At 40.7% G+C, this 19,203-nt stretch overlaps 1 protein-coding gene across 1 annotated transcript; it reads right to left on the bottom strand.

The window, feature by feature from the left end:
* Positions 1-2,714: 2,714 nt before the first annotated feature.
* Positions 2,715-16,707, bottom strand: ETS2 (ETS proto-oncogene 2, transcription factor). Its single transcript, XM_075850991.1, has 10 exons — positions 16,527-16,707; positions 11,656-11,732; positions 9,433-9,553; positions 8,247-8,366; positions 7,124-7,324; positions 6,817-6,894; positions 5,824-6,048; positions 5,415-5,678; positions 5,176-5,294; positions 2,715-4,453 (listed from the first exon to the last, which is right to left on the bottom strand). The coding sequence occupies exons 2-10, from the start codon at positions 11,725-11,727 to the stop codon at positions 4,238-4,240; spliced, it is 1,416 nt and encodes a 471-aa protein (XP_075707106.1). The 5' UTR covers positions 11,728-11,732; positions 16,527-16,707; the 3' UTR covers positions 2,715-4,237.
* Between the last annotated feature and the right edge of the window lie 2,496 nt (positions 16,708-19,203).

The following is a 19,203-nucleotide window of genomic DNA, read 5'->3' as shown; positions in this document are numbered from 1 at the left end:
AGGCCAAAACTAGGCTGCGTCCTTAAGTGGTTAAAAACAGCGCACACTATATGCTACTCATTAAAGGGTCATCGGGGCAGTGCCGCTTTCCTAAAGAGTCACATAGTTCTGCCTCCAAACCCACCTTTCCATGTTTGAGTGACATCTCCCTGGCTGATACAAACTTTCGCGGATGCGCCATTGCCTTGTGGCACTATAAACAAGGGGGACCTGTATGGCACTCACTATACACAAAGGGGGGCTGTGTGGCACTATACACATGGGGGAACTGTATGGCACTATTTACAAGGGGGAGGGCTGTGGCTCTATCTACAGGGGTCTGAGTGTGGCACAATCTACAAAGGGGGGCTGTGCTGCACTATCTACTAAGGGGGGCTGTGCTGCACTATCTACTAAGGGGGGCTGTGCTGCACTATCTACTAAGGGGGGCTGTGTGGCGCTATATACAGTGGGGGCTATATACAGTGGGGGCTTTATGGCGAGATCTACAGGGGTGAGGTGGGGGCTCCATCTACAAATAGGGTGCGACACGATCTATAGGGAGGCCTATATAGCACTGTCTACAGGGGGCACTATTTATAAGGGGGGCTGCTTGTGGCACCCGGGGGGGGCCCTGGTCAGGAGTTTGCTATGGGGCCCAGTCTTTCCTAGTTACGCCCCTGTGTATAATAGTAGAAGGGTATTTTCCCCACAGGTTTAAAACCCCCATCAGGCAAATCCTTTTGAACATGGTGGCTTGTTTAGCAACGAGGTTGACAAACTTACTTGAATGATTAAAAGGAACTTTCCAGCCATAAACATTTCACGTATTCACGGGATAGGTATAGATTTGTAGGGGGTCAAACCACTAGAACAGTCTTTTCCCACTAACACACCCACAGTGAGGAGGGAGTACACCATCGCTCCATGCAGTTCTATTGAAAGTACAGAAACAGCAGAGCTGTACTTTAGTTGCAGTGCCTTGTAGTCTAGTGCTGCATCTACCATTCTGAAAACAGCAGAGCGGAAATCTCCCAGCAATTCTTGCTGACCTACATAGGTCCATACAAACATTGCGTTACTGTTCATTCTGGGAAGTTTTTTTTTACCGATTGAGATTACTGTAGGAGTCTCTGGTGTGAATTCTAAATATCCCACTGGATTATAGTAACTCCACTCAATTGTTTGGGGGTGGGGGGGGGGGGGGGCGCTTGTGTTTAACTAGTTATAATAGAAACCAGAATGAAGCTCTAGAGCTGGGGGTCTCAAACTCGGCCGGGTAAGTGAGCCACAAAGAAAAAAATTAATTAGAAGTTGACGGGCCGCATTTCAATAATCCAGTTTTCCAGCTTAAGTGTCGCTAAATGCAGTCCAGCGGCTCAGTTGGCAGACACAGGTCAAGATAATGCCACAGTGCCCTCTGTAGATCATGCCACAGTGCCCTCTGTAGATAATGCCACAGTACAATATATGGACAGTGATATCAGGGGCTTGCCTAGAGCTGGAGTCCCGGAGCAGAGCCGCTTCTAGCACTCTGCCTGGGACGCCAGCTGTGCTCCTGACATCACTGTCCAGCTCTGGGGAAGCCCTAGACATTGCTGTCTATATGTGGACAGCGATGTCAGGGGATTCCAGAGTCCCGGAGCAGAGCCTGTACTAGCGCTCTGCCCGGGACTCCGCTCTGGGGGAAGACCCCAACACTGTCCATATATGGACAGCGATGTCAGGGAATTCCACAGAGTCTCGGAGCAGAGCCGATACTAGCGGCTCTGTGTCCTGCGGTCTTGAGACCACTGCTCTAGAGTATAAATACTGTCTGTAATTCAGGATCTGTACAGAATAATATACACAGACTTCACCAGCAGAATAGTGAGTGCAGCTCTGGAGCATAAGGCTATGTTCACACGCTTCACAAAACAACTGAAAATACGGAGCTGTTGAAGGAAAAACAGCCTCTGATTTGCATCCGTTCAAGCAACTTGCGTTTTTTTGCGCTGTTTGTTACGGCCGTTTTTCTATCGAGTCAATGAAAAACGGCTCAAGAAGTGACATGCACTTTTTTCTCCAGTGCAGCTCTGGAGTAGAAAACAGCCTTTAACTCAAGATCAGTACAAGTTAAGTATTCACAAAGCGATTCAAGTTTTTGTTTGTATTACATTTGTATAAAGTGTAAAATTGTGTTCAAAGTTAGGCCTGATTTACACGAGCGTAATATACGCGCATGCTTTTCACGCGTTTCGTGCGCACCTATATTAGGCTATGGGGCAGTGCAGACAGTGCGTGAATTTTGCGCAGCGCAAGTGCGCTACGTAAAACTCACGACATGTCCTTTCTTTGTGCGCTGTTCGCGCATCACGCACCCATTGAGGTCAATGGGTGTGTGAAATCCACGCAGGTCGCACGGAAGCACTTCCGTGCGAACTGCGTGGTTCGCGCAACAGCTGTAAAACTCTGAATGTAAACAGAAAAGGACCACGTGCTTTTCTGTTTACAAACATCCAAACGGAGTGTCAAAATGATGGCGGCTGCGAGAAAATCTCGCAGCCGCGCATCATACACTGATGACACAGGCAGCTGTTAAGTGCCTTTTGCGCACGCAAAACGCCACGTCTTTTTGCGTGTGCAAAACGCACACGCTCGTGTAAATCAGGCCTTAAGCATATTTTTTGTTTTAATAAATTAAAGAATTAGGAACAAATACATTTTTCAAAAACAGTTTAATCAGAATTCCATCAATTTGCATCTGCTACCGTTCCAGTTACTTTATACAGAAATATATATGCTTTAGTTTACAAGGCACTTTAGATACAAAATAAACCTTTTAAAAAAAAACCAAAAAAAAAACCACGAGAAATAAAAAATACATACATATCCAATATAATAATATTTTGCAGTAAAAATAGCTGCTACACAAAATTCCTTCACATCTATGAAAAGGAGGCCGGAACATTAAAATTCTCAAAATCAGATGGCATCAAAACAACCAAAGGAAACAAAAAGCGATATATACAGGAATGGAAAAAAACTCTAAAGTATTCAACATTAAGGACTTACAAATAATTAAAAAAAAAATACATAGAAAATTGCAACAGTCTCAAAAACATTGATAGGCTGAAAATATTGAACTTATATCTGGCAACTTGGATGATTGAAACAGGAGATGCTGACAAGGTCCACCTAAATTTACTCATTCATCATATCCTTCCATGTCCTGTGTCAGAGCTCTATTTTTCTGGTACAGTGCTCCAAATACCCATTAATTTAAATTAGTACATTTTGTACACCACTAGGGGGAGCTTACTGCATACGGATTTTACTAATGTGTTCACTATATGAACAGCATGCAGTAAGCTCCCCCTAGGGGCAGCTGCAGGCATCCAGAATTTATTTAACACTTAGTTTATGCATCTGTAATGATTTAAAAAAAAAAAATTTGTTTTACATATATTAGGGTCACAAATAGAGTATGCCATCTACAGACAGTACGCACAGAAATTTTGCAAGCCAAAAGGCTTCCTGAGATTTGTTAGAAACCAATGGCATTACTAAACCAATCTGTTGATGACAAATTTTCTTTTGTTACTATTGGAATGACAAAAGGGAAAAAATAAAAAATAAAAAAACAAATGTGCAGTTTCATGGACGGGTTTATAGAGGGGGATAAAAAACAAACATCTGAAATTCAAATATACACATCCCTTGTGGAACAAATAATTATGCAAATATGAAAAAAATATCAGAAAATTATTTACATGCGCTTGAAATGGTCTGAGAAAATAATTAAAAATATACAAAATATGACAACTACAAGTTAACATAAGACACGAGGACTCAGGCATCATGAGGTGTTAAAGTGCAGTCTGATACGGTTTAGCAATCAATTTTTTTCAGCATTAAATGAAAATTTAGGTTCTGATATGTTGTCATTTTCTTTAAGTCTGGTTGGCTGAAGATGCGAGTCCTCCTTTCCACCCCTCCCCCAGTGTCAAAACATGGAATATATTTTACACCAAAAAAAACAAAACCTTTTGGTGCAATATTCTTCAAATCTGTACCCTTAAGGGTCACCTGTTTCACCAAGTCAGAAAAGTACAACACAAACCACTTCCTAGAAAGGTCTCAAAACGCGTTGCCTTTCAGACCCAAACTCCATAATTTCGGCTTTCTTTAACAGTCCAGTAGTGACCGAAAGGGTTCTCCCCCACCCCAGTATATTCACAGTACAATTGTGTGCTTCGGCTATAACGTCTTGGTTGACTCATTCATCTGTGTCAGGCTGTACATCAAGCATGGCATGTAGTTCCTCCGCTGTGTACCCCAACAAATTTTGGAGATCACACACAAACCGATACACATAGCGTTTTCCTGAGGTCTTGTGAATAATGTTCTTATCATAATAGTATCTCAGTCCTCTGCTTAGCTTTTCATAGTTCATTTTAGGTTTATTTTTTCTTTTTCCCCATCGGCGCGCAACCTGAAAAACATTAGTACATTCTTTTAGTACCGAAGCTTGTTTATTACCTCCGAGTTATCCTAATACCCATAGTGGCTGGTGTATACAGTCTTGCATAGATTATATGTATAATGACTAGGGCAGTATGTACATAAATACAATATTGGGGGTTTGTCCGGGATAAGAGGTATTTCATTTAAAAGGGGCTTTCCAAGTGATTAAAAAAAAATAAATGTAAAAAGGTAGGAGGGATGCATTAAAAACATGGCTGCAGCAATGACGTGCTCATATACCCACGTGAATGCTGTAGCCAAATCACTGGTCTCAGTGGGTATATGGCACAGGATCACTGAGGCCAGTGATTGGCTGCAGCAGTCACGTGGGTATACAGGCATGTCATCACTGCAGCCATGTCAATAAAAAGCAGCAGGGAGAACAGGAGTGACGACGCTGTAACACTGGGAATCTGTGAGGTGAGTAATGTTTGACTTTTTTTTTCAATGCATCCCTCCTATTTTTTGAATGACTATATTCCCTTTTTAAAAAAGTTTTTGAATACAATGAAATCTATTGTAACGTAATCAGCCTGGGAAATTCCACTAACCAATGAAGTCACTAATTGGCAGCTGGAAAAAGTAGAAATATAGTCAGAGAGGTATCTAACTAGGGTGAAATGCAAGTCCATTGAACGGATACCTGTAATCAGCCCATAAAAGAAAAAAAAAAACAGATATAATACAAACCTCATCTGGGTCAGTGAGTTTAAATTCCCATCCATCTCCAGTCCAGCTGATAAAGGGCTGACATGATTTGTCGGTCAATAATTCCAACAAGAACTGCCAAAGCTGAATAGGTCCACTCCCTATGAAATAGATAAAAATAAAAAAAAGGTTATTAAAAGAAATCTGAATAAATTTAGCTATGTAGATATCAAATATAAGCACCATTTTTTATTTTTTTATTTACACACACACAATCTTACCTGTGAAACCAGCAAGGATAGCGGCCGGGATAACTGGCTTACCCAGCTCCACTGGGTCATTTCGGTCTTGAATGTAGTCTTTAAAAGACATTGATGGTTTGTTTAAGCATAACGCCTGGCTGGTGTCTTCCTCAAAGCTTTCGTAGGACGGAACGCGTTGCATGTCCACCAGAGAAGATTGGCTGGTCCATGACTGTAGCATGGAATCTGAGCTTTCAAAGCTTTCTGTGCCACTGTCTACGGAGTCCCGGTCCATTGATTTAACTGGAGACCCAAATAAAATGTTAGAATTAAATATAAAAAAATATATATATATATTATATATATAAAAAAAAAAAAAAAAAAAAAAGAAGGGGGACCAGTCACACACACACACCGGATAGGAGAATTTTATATTTTCTTTACTTACCAGAATGAAGCGCGTTAAGCAGAACATTCATGTTGCTTTGACCATAGTCGTGGTTCAGCGTGGAGTAATTATTTCTCATGGATTTCATGCATGAATAATTCTGGAACTCTTGCTTTACTGGAAGGAGATTTGGGACTTGAGTCACTGGACACAGGTCACTGTACATTTCTGACTTAGGGTAACTCTGTACTTGGGATCCACAATGCGGAGTCTCCATATTGAAGCCTTAATGGATAAAAACAAATGAAAATAAATAAATAATGGAAACAAACTGATCGATACGGTAAAACAGTGCCTTCAGATTGAGGGGCAATAGCCTGAAATACATGCATTTCTTGGTGTAGACTGGCCTTACCCCATCTGGAATGGGTCATATAGGGCTTTACCTGGGTGAGATGACTATTGGTAGGGCTCATTAGTACATAAAACCTAGTCTTCACCAAAAAAAAATAAAAAAAAATGCCCAGCTGATATCACTCAGGTGGTTCACAGGGGACCTTAGGTCTCAGTGACACAGATCAGCTTTCAAGGGGTTTTCGAATAAGACTTAAGAAAAAATAAATAAATAATTTTTTCAATTAGTGAAGGTCTGGCCACTAGGATCATCACCGAGTGGTAAAATGTAGATTGTCATGAATGCACAGTTTCTATCCAGATAAATGATTGACCTTTATGGAGCAATTGCATGGGCACCCACCTCTCCATGGAGATTTGGGAACACCCTTGCTTTTTGCATTGGTGTGTCGCCAAGCAGCCGTACCTTCACCAATCAAGTATATCAGAAAAAAAAAAATATATAAAAAAAATTGTTGGTGGAAACCCCTTTAGAAACCAAGCCCCGTTACTGTGAAGGACCAAATATAGTCAAAAACAGCCAGTAAACAAATACTCGATTTGAGAGGTGAAGTTAAAAACAAAACAAAACATATTTTACAAAATTAAATACTTAAATCGATAATTTTGTTAATAAACATGGGAAGTAACATTACTTACTTGAGTCATTGCTGATCCACTGGGAGATGGGGTTATGACTGGAGCGGTCAATATATTGACCCTGAACCTTTTCTTGTTCTGAGAGAAGTAATAGGAATATGTTACAGTCTTGAGCTCTGAAATTTCTACACAAAAACACTACAATATCCTAGCACATCAGAACCACGTATACATTTATATAGATTTGTATAGGCATCGTTGGGAAGAGATATGCAATTAGAAAATGCTTTACATAGCTTGGGAAAATTTCCATGCCATTCCCAGAAGCTATTTCATTGCATTCATTCATTGAATTCCTCCTAATTACCTTTCATCATTTGTTCCAGATGCTCCCAGAGAATGTCACCCACAAAGTCCGGGGCCAGCTCGAGAAATTGCTCTTTTCCCAGGTTGCACAAGTCTTGCCCAGTTATAATAAATTTCTGAAAATTCACATTCGCCAAGGAAAACTCAGTAACAGCCCAAGAAAGCCACTGGCACACGTGAGTCTGATTCCACATCCATGGATCTAGAAGGAAACAGAAGAACAATACATTAAAGGGGTTGTCTGGTTTAGAAAAAACATTCAAATACTCAATTAGGGAATTCCATTTGGGACACTCATCTATTAGCCGGAGGCACTAAACACCAAAAATTAGCCAAAAGCAAACCACCCCCTAAAAGCAGGTGAAATGTTGACTGACAAATATTGGTGCTTTACGCGCTTCACATTGACACTAAACATCTAAATACATAGTATGGACAGTCACAGGTTCTATTAATGAAAGTTAACTTTTACGGATCGAGTCTGGTGAAATTCTAAACAATGTGTTCCCTTTGGAAAATGTGAAGCAATGACGAAGTGTCGTGCAGAGAGACATGCTTTAAATAGTTGGATGTTGCAAAATAGCAGTGTACATTCCTGTGACGTAGTCGCAACTTCCCCTCCCGGTAACACTTACAGGCCTAGTTAACAATAACATGACTAGTAGAAAAAGCCCAAAACAGCAAATATTCAAAAAGGTAGTCATAGGATCAAGAATTGTGGCGACGAAGTTATACTAAGACTGAAAGTTAACCCTTTCAAAAATTAGGAATATATTTCATTATGGCTGAAAAAGGGATTTAAAAGAAAAATAAATAAATAAAAAAAACTCAATAATGCCGGCCAAAAATTCGGGAATGGCTTATTTGTATTGTGTAGCCCAGAGCTGAACAGCTGAATCATTTTTGACAGATTGGTTTGTACGGATCCAATAACTCTTGCAGCACCAGCCTTTTATAAAGGGTTGTCAGGCAGCACATCCCTAGCAACCAGTCTGTCAGATTATTCAGGATGTCAGCCAACAAAACATGGTTTATTTTCAGTAATAGAACCGCCTTTGCTGGAATAGCTCTCCCAATACCAACAGCAATATCCGATAACTGAATACTCTTCCTTTAATACTTACTGTTGGGAATACCAAGCCGCCGCTGCTCCTTTGTGAATCCATTAAATGTGGCCTTCAATGCCTGACTCATAACGGCCTTACTGCATGGGGTCAACAAAGGCAATTCACAGCTGCCGGAATCTGAAAAAGAAATTCAACAAATTTCTATGAAGCCAAGAGCCAAGGGCTTGGCCACAGAATACACATCCGACAAAATGTTCAGTTCTGCATAGCGGAGTACATGGGAGAGGAGGGGGGGGGGGGGGGGGGGCAAAAATCTGAATTTAAAAAGTGAGACCTAGGTACAGGTTCTCTTTAGATTAAGTTTTGGTAGAGTATCATACAAACTCCTTAGACATGGGACACAATCTGACTTTTTGGCTCTGCTGAATGAGCTCAAAAGGAAGGGGGGACATATGTGACACACGGTTTTCAACTCCCCGATAGCCACTTTTTTTAAAGGTGGTTATTATAGAACTGCTGTCATGCCACCAAGTTATTGTTTAAATCAACTTCGTATATTAAAACACATTTAAGAATTTGTGTTGGTTTTTTATTTTCAGGTCATGCAGTTTTCACTCTGGCCTCATAATAGACTGACCCTTCCTGTTCTGTAGGGATCACTTCTCAGAAGTCAACACATCACAGGCAGAATTACACTGACTGGTAACAACTCTATAGTAAAAGGTGGAGGCAGATAACACAGGTCCCATCATTGCCAATAGATGATGGACTCAACTCTCCTACTCCCTGCACACTAACCTCTCCGCACAGGGCACAGAGCACGCCCACAACACTATCCTATAAAAGGTCAAGGAGTCATCTCCAGACCATAGTTTCCTATGGTTTATGTGGCTGCCGTAAAGCGTATCTTTGAATGCCTTAACAGAGCAAAGTAGCAGCTCATGCAATATCGTGTAGAGAAGAGGGAAAAAAATAAAAATCTAAAATAAAATCTACATTTGGAAATAAAACAAATGGTGTTTTATTATATGGTTTTAATTTTAAAAAAAAAATATAAATTCTGTATAATATAATTCCCTTTAAGAGACATTACAAAGTCCTAACGTATAGTGGCCTATCACTAAGAATTTTATTTTATTTATTTTTTAAAAGAAAAACACCCCATTATTAGTATTAAATATTGAGTATCTACAATGCCACATAATGTAAAGGATAGGGTTGATAGACGTGTTGCCAGTCTTACCATGAGATAAGGAGTCCATGCCAGTAGGCACCGCCTGCTCTTCTTCATATGCATCATAGGCAGAGTACAATCCAGTGAATATCGATGTCGACAGGTTTACATTGTCAAACGCCAGCTGCCTCTGATTGGGGAAAAAAAAATAAAAAAAATTTGATATTATAGGGGACATAACTTGTTTCAACACAGAATTACACTAACAAGGTGGTTACCAAAAATGAAAGATTACCAAGCCTATGACTTTACTGTAAATCTCTACAGTGCGAGAACCAAGCGTTATCACCAAAAAAACATCGTAAAATGAATGAAATGGGAGGCACTCCCTGGATGGCAACCAATATGGCTGCCGTTACAGGGGTTATCACTGAGTTTTCCCAGTCAAATCTGACTAGTTATGTCAGTATATGGCAGGAGAACACGTGCTACTGTGTAAAGGTATAAGCCCACGGTCTTGTAGAAATGACGACTGAAAAACTATTCCATGCATGCAAAAAAAAAATAAAAAAAAATAAAGTTTTGTGCGTGGATTTCTGCAAACGCCATTCAGATGAATGGGACAGTCGCAGAAATTTCTGCAGCTCATCTGTTGCGTGTGAATATAGCCGAACTAGGTAAGTGCTTTATTGGGAGAGCTGGATTACCAGCTTTATTGGTCGATACAATGCTTTACAAGAAAATATATACATTTATTTATTTTTTTGCAACTACATAGAGGAATGATTGCACTTATGCACAAAGTCTTCAAGGCAGAACAGATATTTGGCTACGGCCATAGAGGGCAGTAGCAGGTAAAAAGGGGGAAACCTCTAACAATTCACTTATTTAGTTAAAGTAATTATAAAAATAATAAAAAAAAAAAAGGATTCCCAAAAAATGTATTGTCCGAAATTGGCCTCACAATGGTCTTAATTTTTAAAAAATAAAAGAAATCCACACAAACCTAAATAAAAAAGCCCCATCGACAACACGGTTAAGTCATATGTACAAGGGATACAATGCAGTCACTGCGTCATTACAGGGAGACATTTTTATTCGTCAGTAATTGGTGGACTAATAAGCAGTGTCTTGTATAAAAATAATACAGCAAATGATGCGCCCTCCCGTACTAATAATTATGTCCTCCTGACAACCTCTCGGCAGGAACCGGCTCTGTCACCTCTGTGTACATTCCTATGCTACAGATCATGGTGTGGGCTCCTACACTCCACATGAACAAGGCTCTATTCATTACGACTATACGAGCGCTAAAAATAAAAAACCTTTTAATCACATCATTATAGTCATTAGCTACAGAGGAGAAGATGGAACACGCCTTGAGAAATCTACTACGTAGTCAGAGGGTGAGAGGTGTGAAAGACCGGCTGGACCAAGTCTTCCTGTTGTCATGCTGGTTAACAAAGGGATGATAGTGATGATTTCCAGAGTAGTTAATTAAGTGCAGAGGTAGCAGAGCAGAGTTAGTCAGAGATAGCCCATTGATTTCATTATCGATTGTGTAATGCTTCATTTCTCCTGTGGTGGTGCTGCAGGGAAACTAAAGACTTGCTACCGAGTACCCCCACAGATTACAGCTGATCGCTGGGAGTTCCATCAGTGTATGTACACACACAGCAAATAAAATGGTAACATTTTTTTTTTTCCCTAAAATTAATTTTTTGTAACCAGAAAATTACTTTTAGTGGTTACAACAGCCACGACTCATACCTTGCAGTGCAAATGAACTGGGTGGGGTTACTATACTGTGTGCAGGAGATAAAGGGACAGTCAGACCTGCGGGGACTGTCAAAAGGTGGCCTGAAATTGCCCCGTTTAGCAAACAAATACCAGACCACACAAAGCCCTTTGTTTGACATGAAATATAAAGCAGCAAATATAAGCTGCAAGCGGATCTATTACTCCCAGAACAGGTTTCGGTGTATGCAGAAGCACATACGTGTGGGTTTTACAGCTGCTGGTGTTTTCTTGGGAAGATGGGTTAGGCCTAATTCACGAAGTGCCGTTTTGGGACAATATTTTCTTGCATGTAAAAATCAGCTCCAAAACGTACTGACCGATGCGCTGCCACAAAAACGCCGCAATTACATTTCCCAACAGGGGTGGTCAAAAAGTTATCTCCATACAAAAATGTAGTAATTACATTTTTTTTTTTAGGCTCAAGTTTAAGCTGAAATTTTATTTTTTACAATATGAATACAAAAAGGAGAAATGGACTAGAATGGGCCTTACCTTCAGGATTCCTCGGTGCATGTTGTAAACTGGAGCCACCTGATCCATGTTTCGGATTTCAAACTCAGTCATTGGATCTATAGGAGAAAAGAAAAACCAGGCGGATTGTGAATTTTTTTATTTTTCCAGAAGTTTTTCTGAAGTGGGGGGGGGGGGGGGGGGGCGCATGTCTTATCACTATGGAGTCCCCAAAGCAAACAGGGTTTATTAGAAGGGTGTCCTTCAAGGGAAAAATTTACTAGAAGGGCCAGATGTGAGACACAAGCCAATATGACTCTTGTGCCGCAGAGACTGAAGTGTCCGACGTGTTGAGTTTGATGTCACAAAAAGGGAGGGACCCTACCAATACCTCACCCATTCTACACAAAACACCAGCTGGGTCTAAAAAACAATCAATACTTTTCCCTACTTTTTTTCATTCAAGCAACAAAAAAACAAAACAAAACAACCTAAAATTAAATTCAAGAACTCATACAGAACAGATCAAGTTTCCATGTTGGAATTATACATATTATTAAATATAAAACCCATCATCTACAACCAGTGGAATCCAACTGATGCAAAACCAACTCCCAACATGCAGACAGCCATAGGTTGGAGGCCACTGGTCTACACCGTATTGTCGACCCACTGGCGTTCATGCCAAACAGCAGCCAGGTTGCATGCCCTGGTAAGAGAACAACATGACCTCCATGCTGGATTCCCAGTAAGTCGTCCACAGAGCGGGTGCTTGCACCGGTTCATGGTCACTCTTCAAATAGCCCCATTATAGCCAAAGGGTTTGCCTCTAGGAAACGTACAACCCGTGTCTGTAAAGGCCAAACGACTAGGATCACATTTGGTAAACCTTACATTTTCTTTAGGTACCCTACATATCTGATCCATCATGCGCTCCTTTGTATAATAGAGCCAGGTAGCCAACGACGGATTATCTATATCGCTTCAGAAAGGTCTTCAACTGACAATGAACGTACTTTATAGTGGCTTCTAAGTGGACTCTGTTGGCCACAAGGATGGAAGAAAAACAGAGCAGACCTCTATATTGAATTTTAACAAAATATAGAGGTGTAGTAGCAATGAGTTTGTCATTTGGCACACCTCGTATCTCTACTTCAGCCATTTTTTTTATTTTTATTAAAGACTACAAGTAAACCTACAACGTTATAACGCGAGTGTTATGATAGAGAACAATGAATTGCAGCCCCAAAACCTCAGCTCTGCTACATCAGCATTTCCAGTATTGCTTGCAATATCTGGCACTGTATTACATTGCAGATTTTAGGGTAAACTAGAAGAGGTTAATCCTTCCAATCGGACATCTGCGCGGTTACTGAGAAGCAAAGGAATACAACATAGGTCTCACGTGCCAGGAAAGCACGTTACTGGCCAGATGACATGTATGGAGGCTGCTTAGCAACAAACTCATTCAGAAATCTCAGGTTACCATTAACTATTCCGTCTTACCAGGCCCGGCCCCACTATATGGCAGTTTTTCTTGTAGGACGTGAAATTCTACCCCAGGAGGGAAAGTCCAGACCCCTCACAATATAAATACTATTATACAAAACGGTCAATCCCACACCAATATTATATTTTAATCTTAGAAGGGTCGGGGCTTTCAGCTCTGGTTAAAGACACTTAAAGGGCATTTTCATCTGAAAACAACAATTCTGTCTCATGACCCACGCCCTAAAGTTTCACGTAATTTGCAATGGATATCACCGGGTCTTCAGTTATATTTGAAGCACAGGTTGCCCCTAAGGGCTTATTCACACGAACATGGGGAAACTCAGACGTGAAAAACTGCAGTTCCACTCGTGTGGGACCTGTTTTCAAGGCTCCCCATAGACTGGAGTCTATGGAGGGATCCGTGAAAACAGAACATGCTCTATTTTTCAACAGACCCTTCACACGGTCTGTTGAAACAACGGCCGTGTGAACAGCTACATTGAAATACATGCGTCCGTGTGACGGCCATTGCTTTAATGGCCGTCACACAGACGTATTCACCATTCGTGTGAATAAGCCCTAAGGGTTATAATTCGATGGGCCGAGTGCTCTTAACATTATATCGTGGTGCCCAGTGGAATAATCACTGCCCCTCCTCATTCACAAAAGTGAGGCTATAACCAAGACAGAAAATTTGCCCTGTCTTAGAGAAGCTTGTTTAAAAAAAAAAAAAAAGGAAAACAAGTAAAACAGTATATATATATAAAAAACAAAACAAAACCAACCCACACACACCTCCAAAATGTTTCTCATGGCTACAGGCAACTCAGATTATTGGAAAGTCATAAAACACTTTGGCCTTGCATTCAAAATAATCCCATCTGTCAATCCAGTTTTGCCCAAAAAGAGCGATGTAATGTGAACCAGCAGGAGGCCGATCTCCACAACAGAGCCCTGATACTGAGCCTCACAACACACCTTTGTGTACAGAGACTAAACAGTAGATTCATGTCATACCATGTGATGGGTGAAACACGTGCGCAGATTACCTGCAGCACCTTTCCCCATTCATGATCTCAGCTCTACAATGATCACAAGTCCAGCCAGGGACGGGCCCCATTGTTGTGAATGAGAGCCAACAGGTCACAAGCAGACGTGGTTCATTCATCACATTGCATCCAGCCCAAATGGTTTAGACACAATTGAGCTGTAGTAGGCCAACGAAAATATTCCAGGCCCGGGCTTCTTTAAAAAACAAACAACCCAAAACAACTGGTTACTAATAAAATTGGATCTGAAAACTAACCTGCAAGAGGACACCGGAGTTCCTCTACCCACTCACTTCCCTTAATATTGCCTAGTACACCAGCCAAGAAACTCCACCTCTTCTACTGAGAGCCACACCCCCTTTCATATGGATCCTTATGGGTGTGTAGGAAATATTTCCAAGGATTTTATCTTTAATATATAATTTTTTTATTTTCTCTTCATGCGGGGAGGCCGACGTTACACACACACACACACATTTTTTTAATATATTTTTTTAACTTTTGACAACAAAAAAAACGAGGGTGGGAGAAAACACACACCCACAAAATTCATGAGAATGAGGCTTATGGATCATTTCCATATGCAACGATAATGTAAAAGGAACAGAGGACAGAACTCAAACATGGTGGTGGCTTTAAAAATGTTATATATATATATTCTGTTTCCCACAACCTCCATTGTTTCCAAAAGCCCTGAAATTAATTTGTCTGGTGACTTCAATGTAAGAGCCAGGCCTGCACTTTAAACGCTGGGGGTGCGTTCACCACATCAAAGTCCACATCTGCAGCTACAAAATTAGATTCTTTTGTCTTTAAACTACAAAGACTTTATCAAAGTGTAGAAGGTAATGTAGACAAAACGCTTAGTTTTGAAATTTTTTATTTTTTTTCCTCAAAGTCTTCCAGCAAAAGAATAGGAGAATTTACACAACAATGTGACAAATTAGAAAATATCCTCCGCATTGAGATCAGATTATAAAAAGGGAGAAGGATATTTATATAGCAAACAAAGCTGCCCTCCCCCCCCCCCCCCACCGAAGATAAACACATCATCAGGGTTTGGATCTATAGCGTTGTGGAAACCATTTGGGGTTTCTACAGACTTTTTTGCTAATTGTTTAGTGCACAAAAGTGACAGGACACAAATGACAACGTCTCATGTAAAAGACACACATGGTGAAATAGGACTTGCATAAGGCCCTGCTCACGCAATGCAATGTTATTGGTTTAGAAAAACTGGGGCTAGATCCAAAAATAGTCCTTCCTAGTCATTGTTTTGGGTAAGAAAAAAAATTTTTAAAATAAAAAAGTAGTACCACAACCTTACATTAAATAGATTTCTAGAATTTCCTCTTCAAAGGCACACAATGACGTCCCATTCTCGTAATTCGCAATCCCAACCTACTGTGAAATCTGACACCCTCTCGCTTTGGCCAAAATAAATAAAAAAAAATACATAGAGCAATTTGACTAAAGGAGCCTACAAGCAAAAGTATAGAAAAGAAACAATAAATGCAAAAAGTAGAAGCAAAAACAACTTGTTTTTTCTTCATATGCCTAGAATATTGCAGACAATCCGATCTTACGCACGTGCCCAGATCCAAGAGTTTATTACCATCAACTACATCGGAGGTTGTATATTCATCACCCTATCTAGCCAGCAATCATGTAGTAGCCATAAGCCATGACTAATCCATTCATAGTAAAGTAAAATATTAATTTCATAAAAACGTGTAGGCGTGAGAGGAATTTTACAAACAGGTAGAACAAGGTGCACAGGTCACTAAGGGCTGACAAAACTAAACCCAGTACAATTATATTACATTATAAAAAAAAATTCTAATCTAAAATAAAGGGCCTTTTAAATCCACCTATCAAATTAAAAGACATAAAAGAGTATAAGAGACGGTCAACGAGCGACAGATGTTGAGAAAGAAAACGGATGGTAAAAAAATATATATTTAATTTAATTTTTTACACACACACCAATAAAAACAAAATATTATATCTTTCCCATTCTATGCAGTGACACAATAGGGTCACAAAAAACCCAAAATATAGAATACAAAAAAAAAAAAAAAGTACCCCCCACAGTTTCTCTATACCACTCAGACATGTGATGATACAATGTGGGTAAAGCAGGGTAACAACTCTGTTCCCAGTTTACTCTATAGTTTTTTAGCCTCAATTGTTACCCAGAGTGGGTCCATCTGTAGGGACCTTGGGTGACACGAATTGCTGGTACTCGTAGTGACCTACAAGCTCAACATATTATATACAGTTTCCTTCCAATACATGATAGAAAATAGTAAAACCAAACAAACTACAATCCTCTACTGAATATAAACAAATAGATACAATGTATCTTCTTACCTAAATAAACAGGATCCAGTCCAAAATACACAGTCCCAAAAGTGAGCAGTGAGCGTCCTAGTTAATAGTCCAGAGTGTGCAGGATTAAGGGGTGAATAGTATCCCAGGGGACCCCAAAGAAGGAGGAGACCCTCCAAGTCACAGAGTGTGTGTGCTTCTAGCTCTAGTGCTGCCTGTATCTGCCTGTACTAGGGGAAGTCCAGCTCTGAGCACAAGCAGCAAGGAGGAGCATTGTTCTGTACACCCCTCCCCAGCAGCAGCTGTAATAAAAGCCTGGGAGAGATCACACACTCATTCATGCCCTCCTCCTCCCCTTCTATCTCTCTCTCCTCCAGGTGTGAAGACTCCTAGGGCTGCTGTAGAGCTTCCCAGAGCAATCACTTCTTATTATTCCAAGCAGCTAGTCATATACAAAACACCTGGGGCGGCAGGAGAGCTTCAGAGCAGGAATCACACTGCTGCAGGGTGCTTGTGTGAAGTGGGGGGGATTTGTACACTTGAGATGATGGTAGTCTTGATGCTCTCACCAAGAAAAGTATCATAAGACCAGTGATCCCCCACAGTGTGCATGCGACATGCGAGGAGGGACTGTAATGGGATTTCTGCCATAAAAACATTACGGAAATCACGGACGCATGACGTCACATGTACACGTGTGATGTGTTACCATTGCTGACATCGCAATGCAATTTAATGTACACACGTCATAATTGCTTACGTTGCAACGCCATGAAGCCCTGGTCTGAAAATCGGATCCATTCATCTGAATGGAACTTGCAGAAATCCATGCGCCTGCTGCGGAGAGGACCCCGCTCTGAAAAATGTGCAATAAATAGGATTCACCTGTAAAAACAGCACAGGTGAAAACAGCTTTTACCTGCATTTATTGAGTCAAAACCAGATTTGGATCCGGGAGAGCCGACCTATTAGGACTTCCTGTATATATTTCTTCTGTTTAGGTTCCGTTCCTGGTTTTGGCTGAAAAAATGCAGGCAAAATCTGCAGCCTAAGGCCCCATGCACACAGCCGTAAATTTCATCCGCAATTACGGATCCGTAATTGCTGATAAAAATACAGATGCATTAGTTTCTATGGCCCATGGACAACTTGCCTTATATTTACGGCTAAGTGTCCAGGCCATAGAAATGACCCGCAAAAAATAAGACATCCTGTATTTTGAATTTGCGGACCGTGCTCCTATATTTTATAATTGAAGCACAGAGCGCAAATGCAGGTGTCAGTCCACATCCGTCCATGCCCGTAATCACGGACCGTGCACACGGCCTTAGGTGACGTTCACATTTTTGAGCTAAAGCCAGAAGTGGTTTCAGAAGGAAAAGGAGATATCAAGGAAGAACTTATACTATTTCAGGTGCCGCCGATTTTGCAGCATATCCGCGACTAAATCTGCATGTGTTACGTTGCGAATTTTTCACACCGATTTTGATGAGGATTTTGGTGTGCATTGCAAAGGGTAAAATCGGCAGGGAAAATTCCCAACAGAATTGAGTGAGAAAATCCGCAGCCTGCCCTTGGGGCTGGATTTACACGTTGGCTATTTGATGCAGATTTTTGAGCCAGAGCCAGGAGGAAGGAGGAGTATAATTTTTTCCTTTATATTCCCCGTTCCTGTTGAAACCACTTCTGACTTTGTCTAAAAAAAATCGACATCAAAATGTGCAAAAATCTGCATCAAATTTTGCAACAAAATCTGCAACAAATATGCGATGTGTGAATCCAGCCTAATCCGCATCAAAACCGCAGGTAAACACAGGTAATTCCGCAAATAAAAATTGGACTTAATATGCGTTTTTATAATGCAATTTTTACCTTTTGATGCAGAAATAGGTGCGGTTTTTATGCTGCGGATTTTAGTATGTTTTTTTTTATAAATTTGTCAGATACAATTCTGAGACGGAAACGCAAGATAAATTGACATGCTGCAAATTACAAAATCCGCACCGCCGGTCAATTTATACGCGGAAAAATTCTGCAACGTGTAGATGAGATAACTTTGCTAGTACTGTTTTATTCTGCGGTTTTGCCGCAGGAAAATCCATACGGCAAATCTGCACATAATATGCATCGTGTGCATGTGGTCTAAGGGTGCAGTCACACGTGGCAAATTTTGTTGCAGAAATTTCTGTGACTGAAAATACGTTACATTCATCTGAATGGGGTTGTTTCTGCAGCAGGTGCATGGATTTCTGCAAGTTCCATTCAGGTCACGATAGGGTCAATCGGCCTTCATTTATTTTAATAGGGGCACGTGGTCCTTTAGTGCCGAGTACCGTGTTTTATGTGTCTGTCGTCTTGCACTGTTTATATAATATAGGACTGGTTCTAATGTTGAGATCCTCTATTGACCCAGCAACTCCTATTGGGGAATGAGAACAGCCCCTTTAAGTAGGAAAAATGGCTACTATGTCATGGTAGTGCTGGCATCTTTGTGTTGTCTTGCACGGGCAGATGGATTTGTCATGTTAATGACTTACTATAATTCAATATCCTCTACAATTATTTAGATGACATCTGTTAGCTCATTCATGCTGCCGCCTCATGCCCAATGCGTGTCCCTAGGATGTTGCCTACAATGACAAGTCTGACATCAATGACGTCTTTACCTATGGTCAATATGCAGCAGTTTAACAGCTGGCGAGTGTGTTTGCTTACGTTA

Source organism: Rhinoderma darwinii, chromosome 2, assembly GCF_050947455.1.
Source record: "Rhinoderma darwinii isolate aRhiDar2 chromosome 2, aRhiDar2.hap1, whole genome shotgun sequence".
Lineage (NCBI taxonomy): Eukaryota > Metazoa > Chordata > Amphibia > Anura > Rhinodermatidae > Rhinoderma > Rhinoderma darwinii.
Note: the sequence above shows the minus strand (reverse complement) of the source record. Positions and strands in the feature narration are given on the sequence as shown.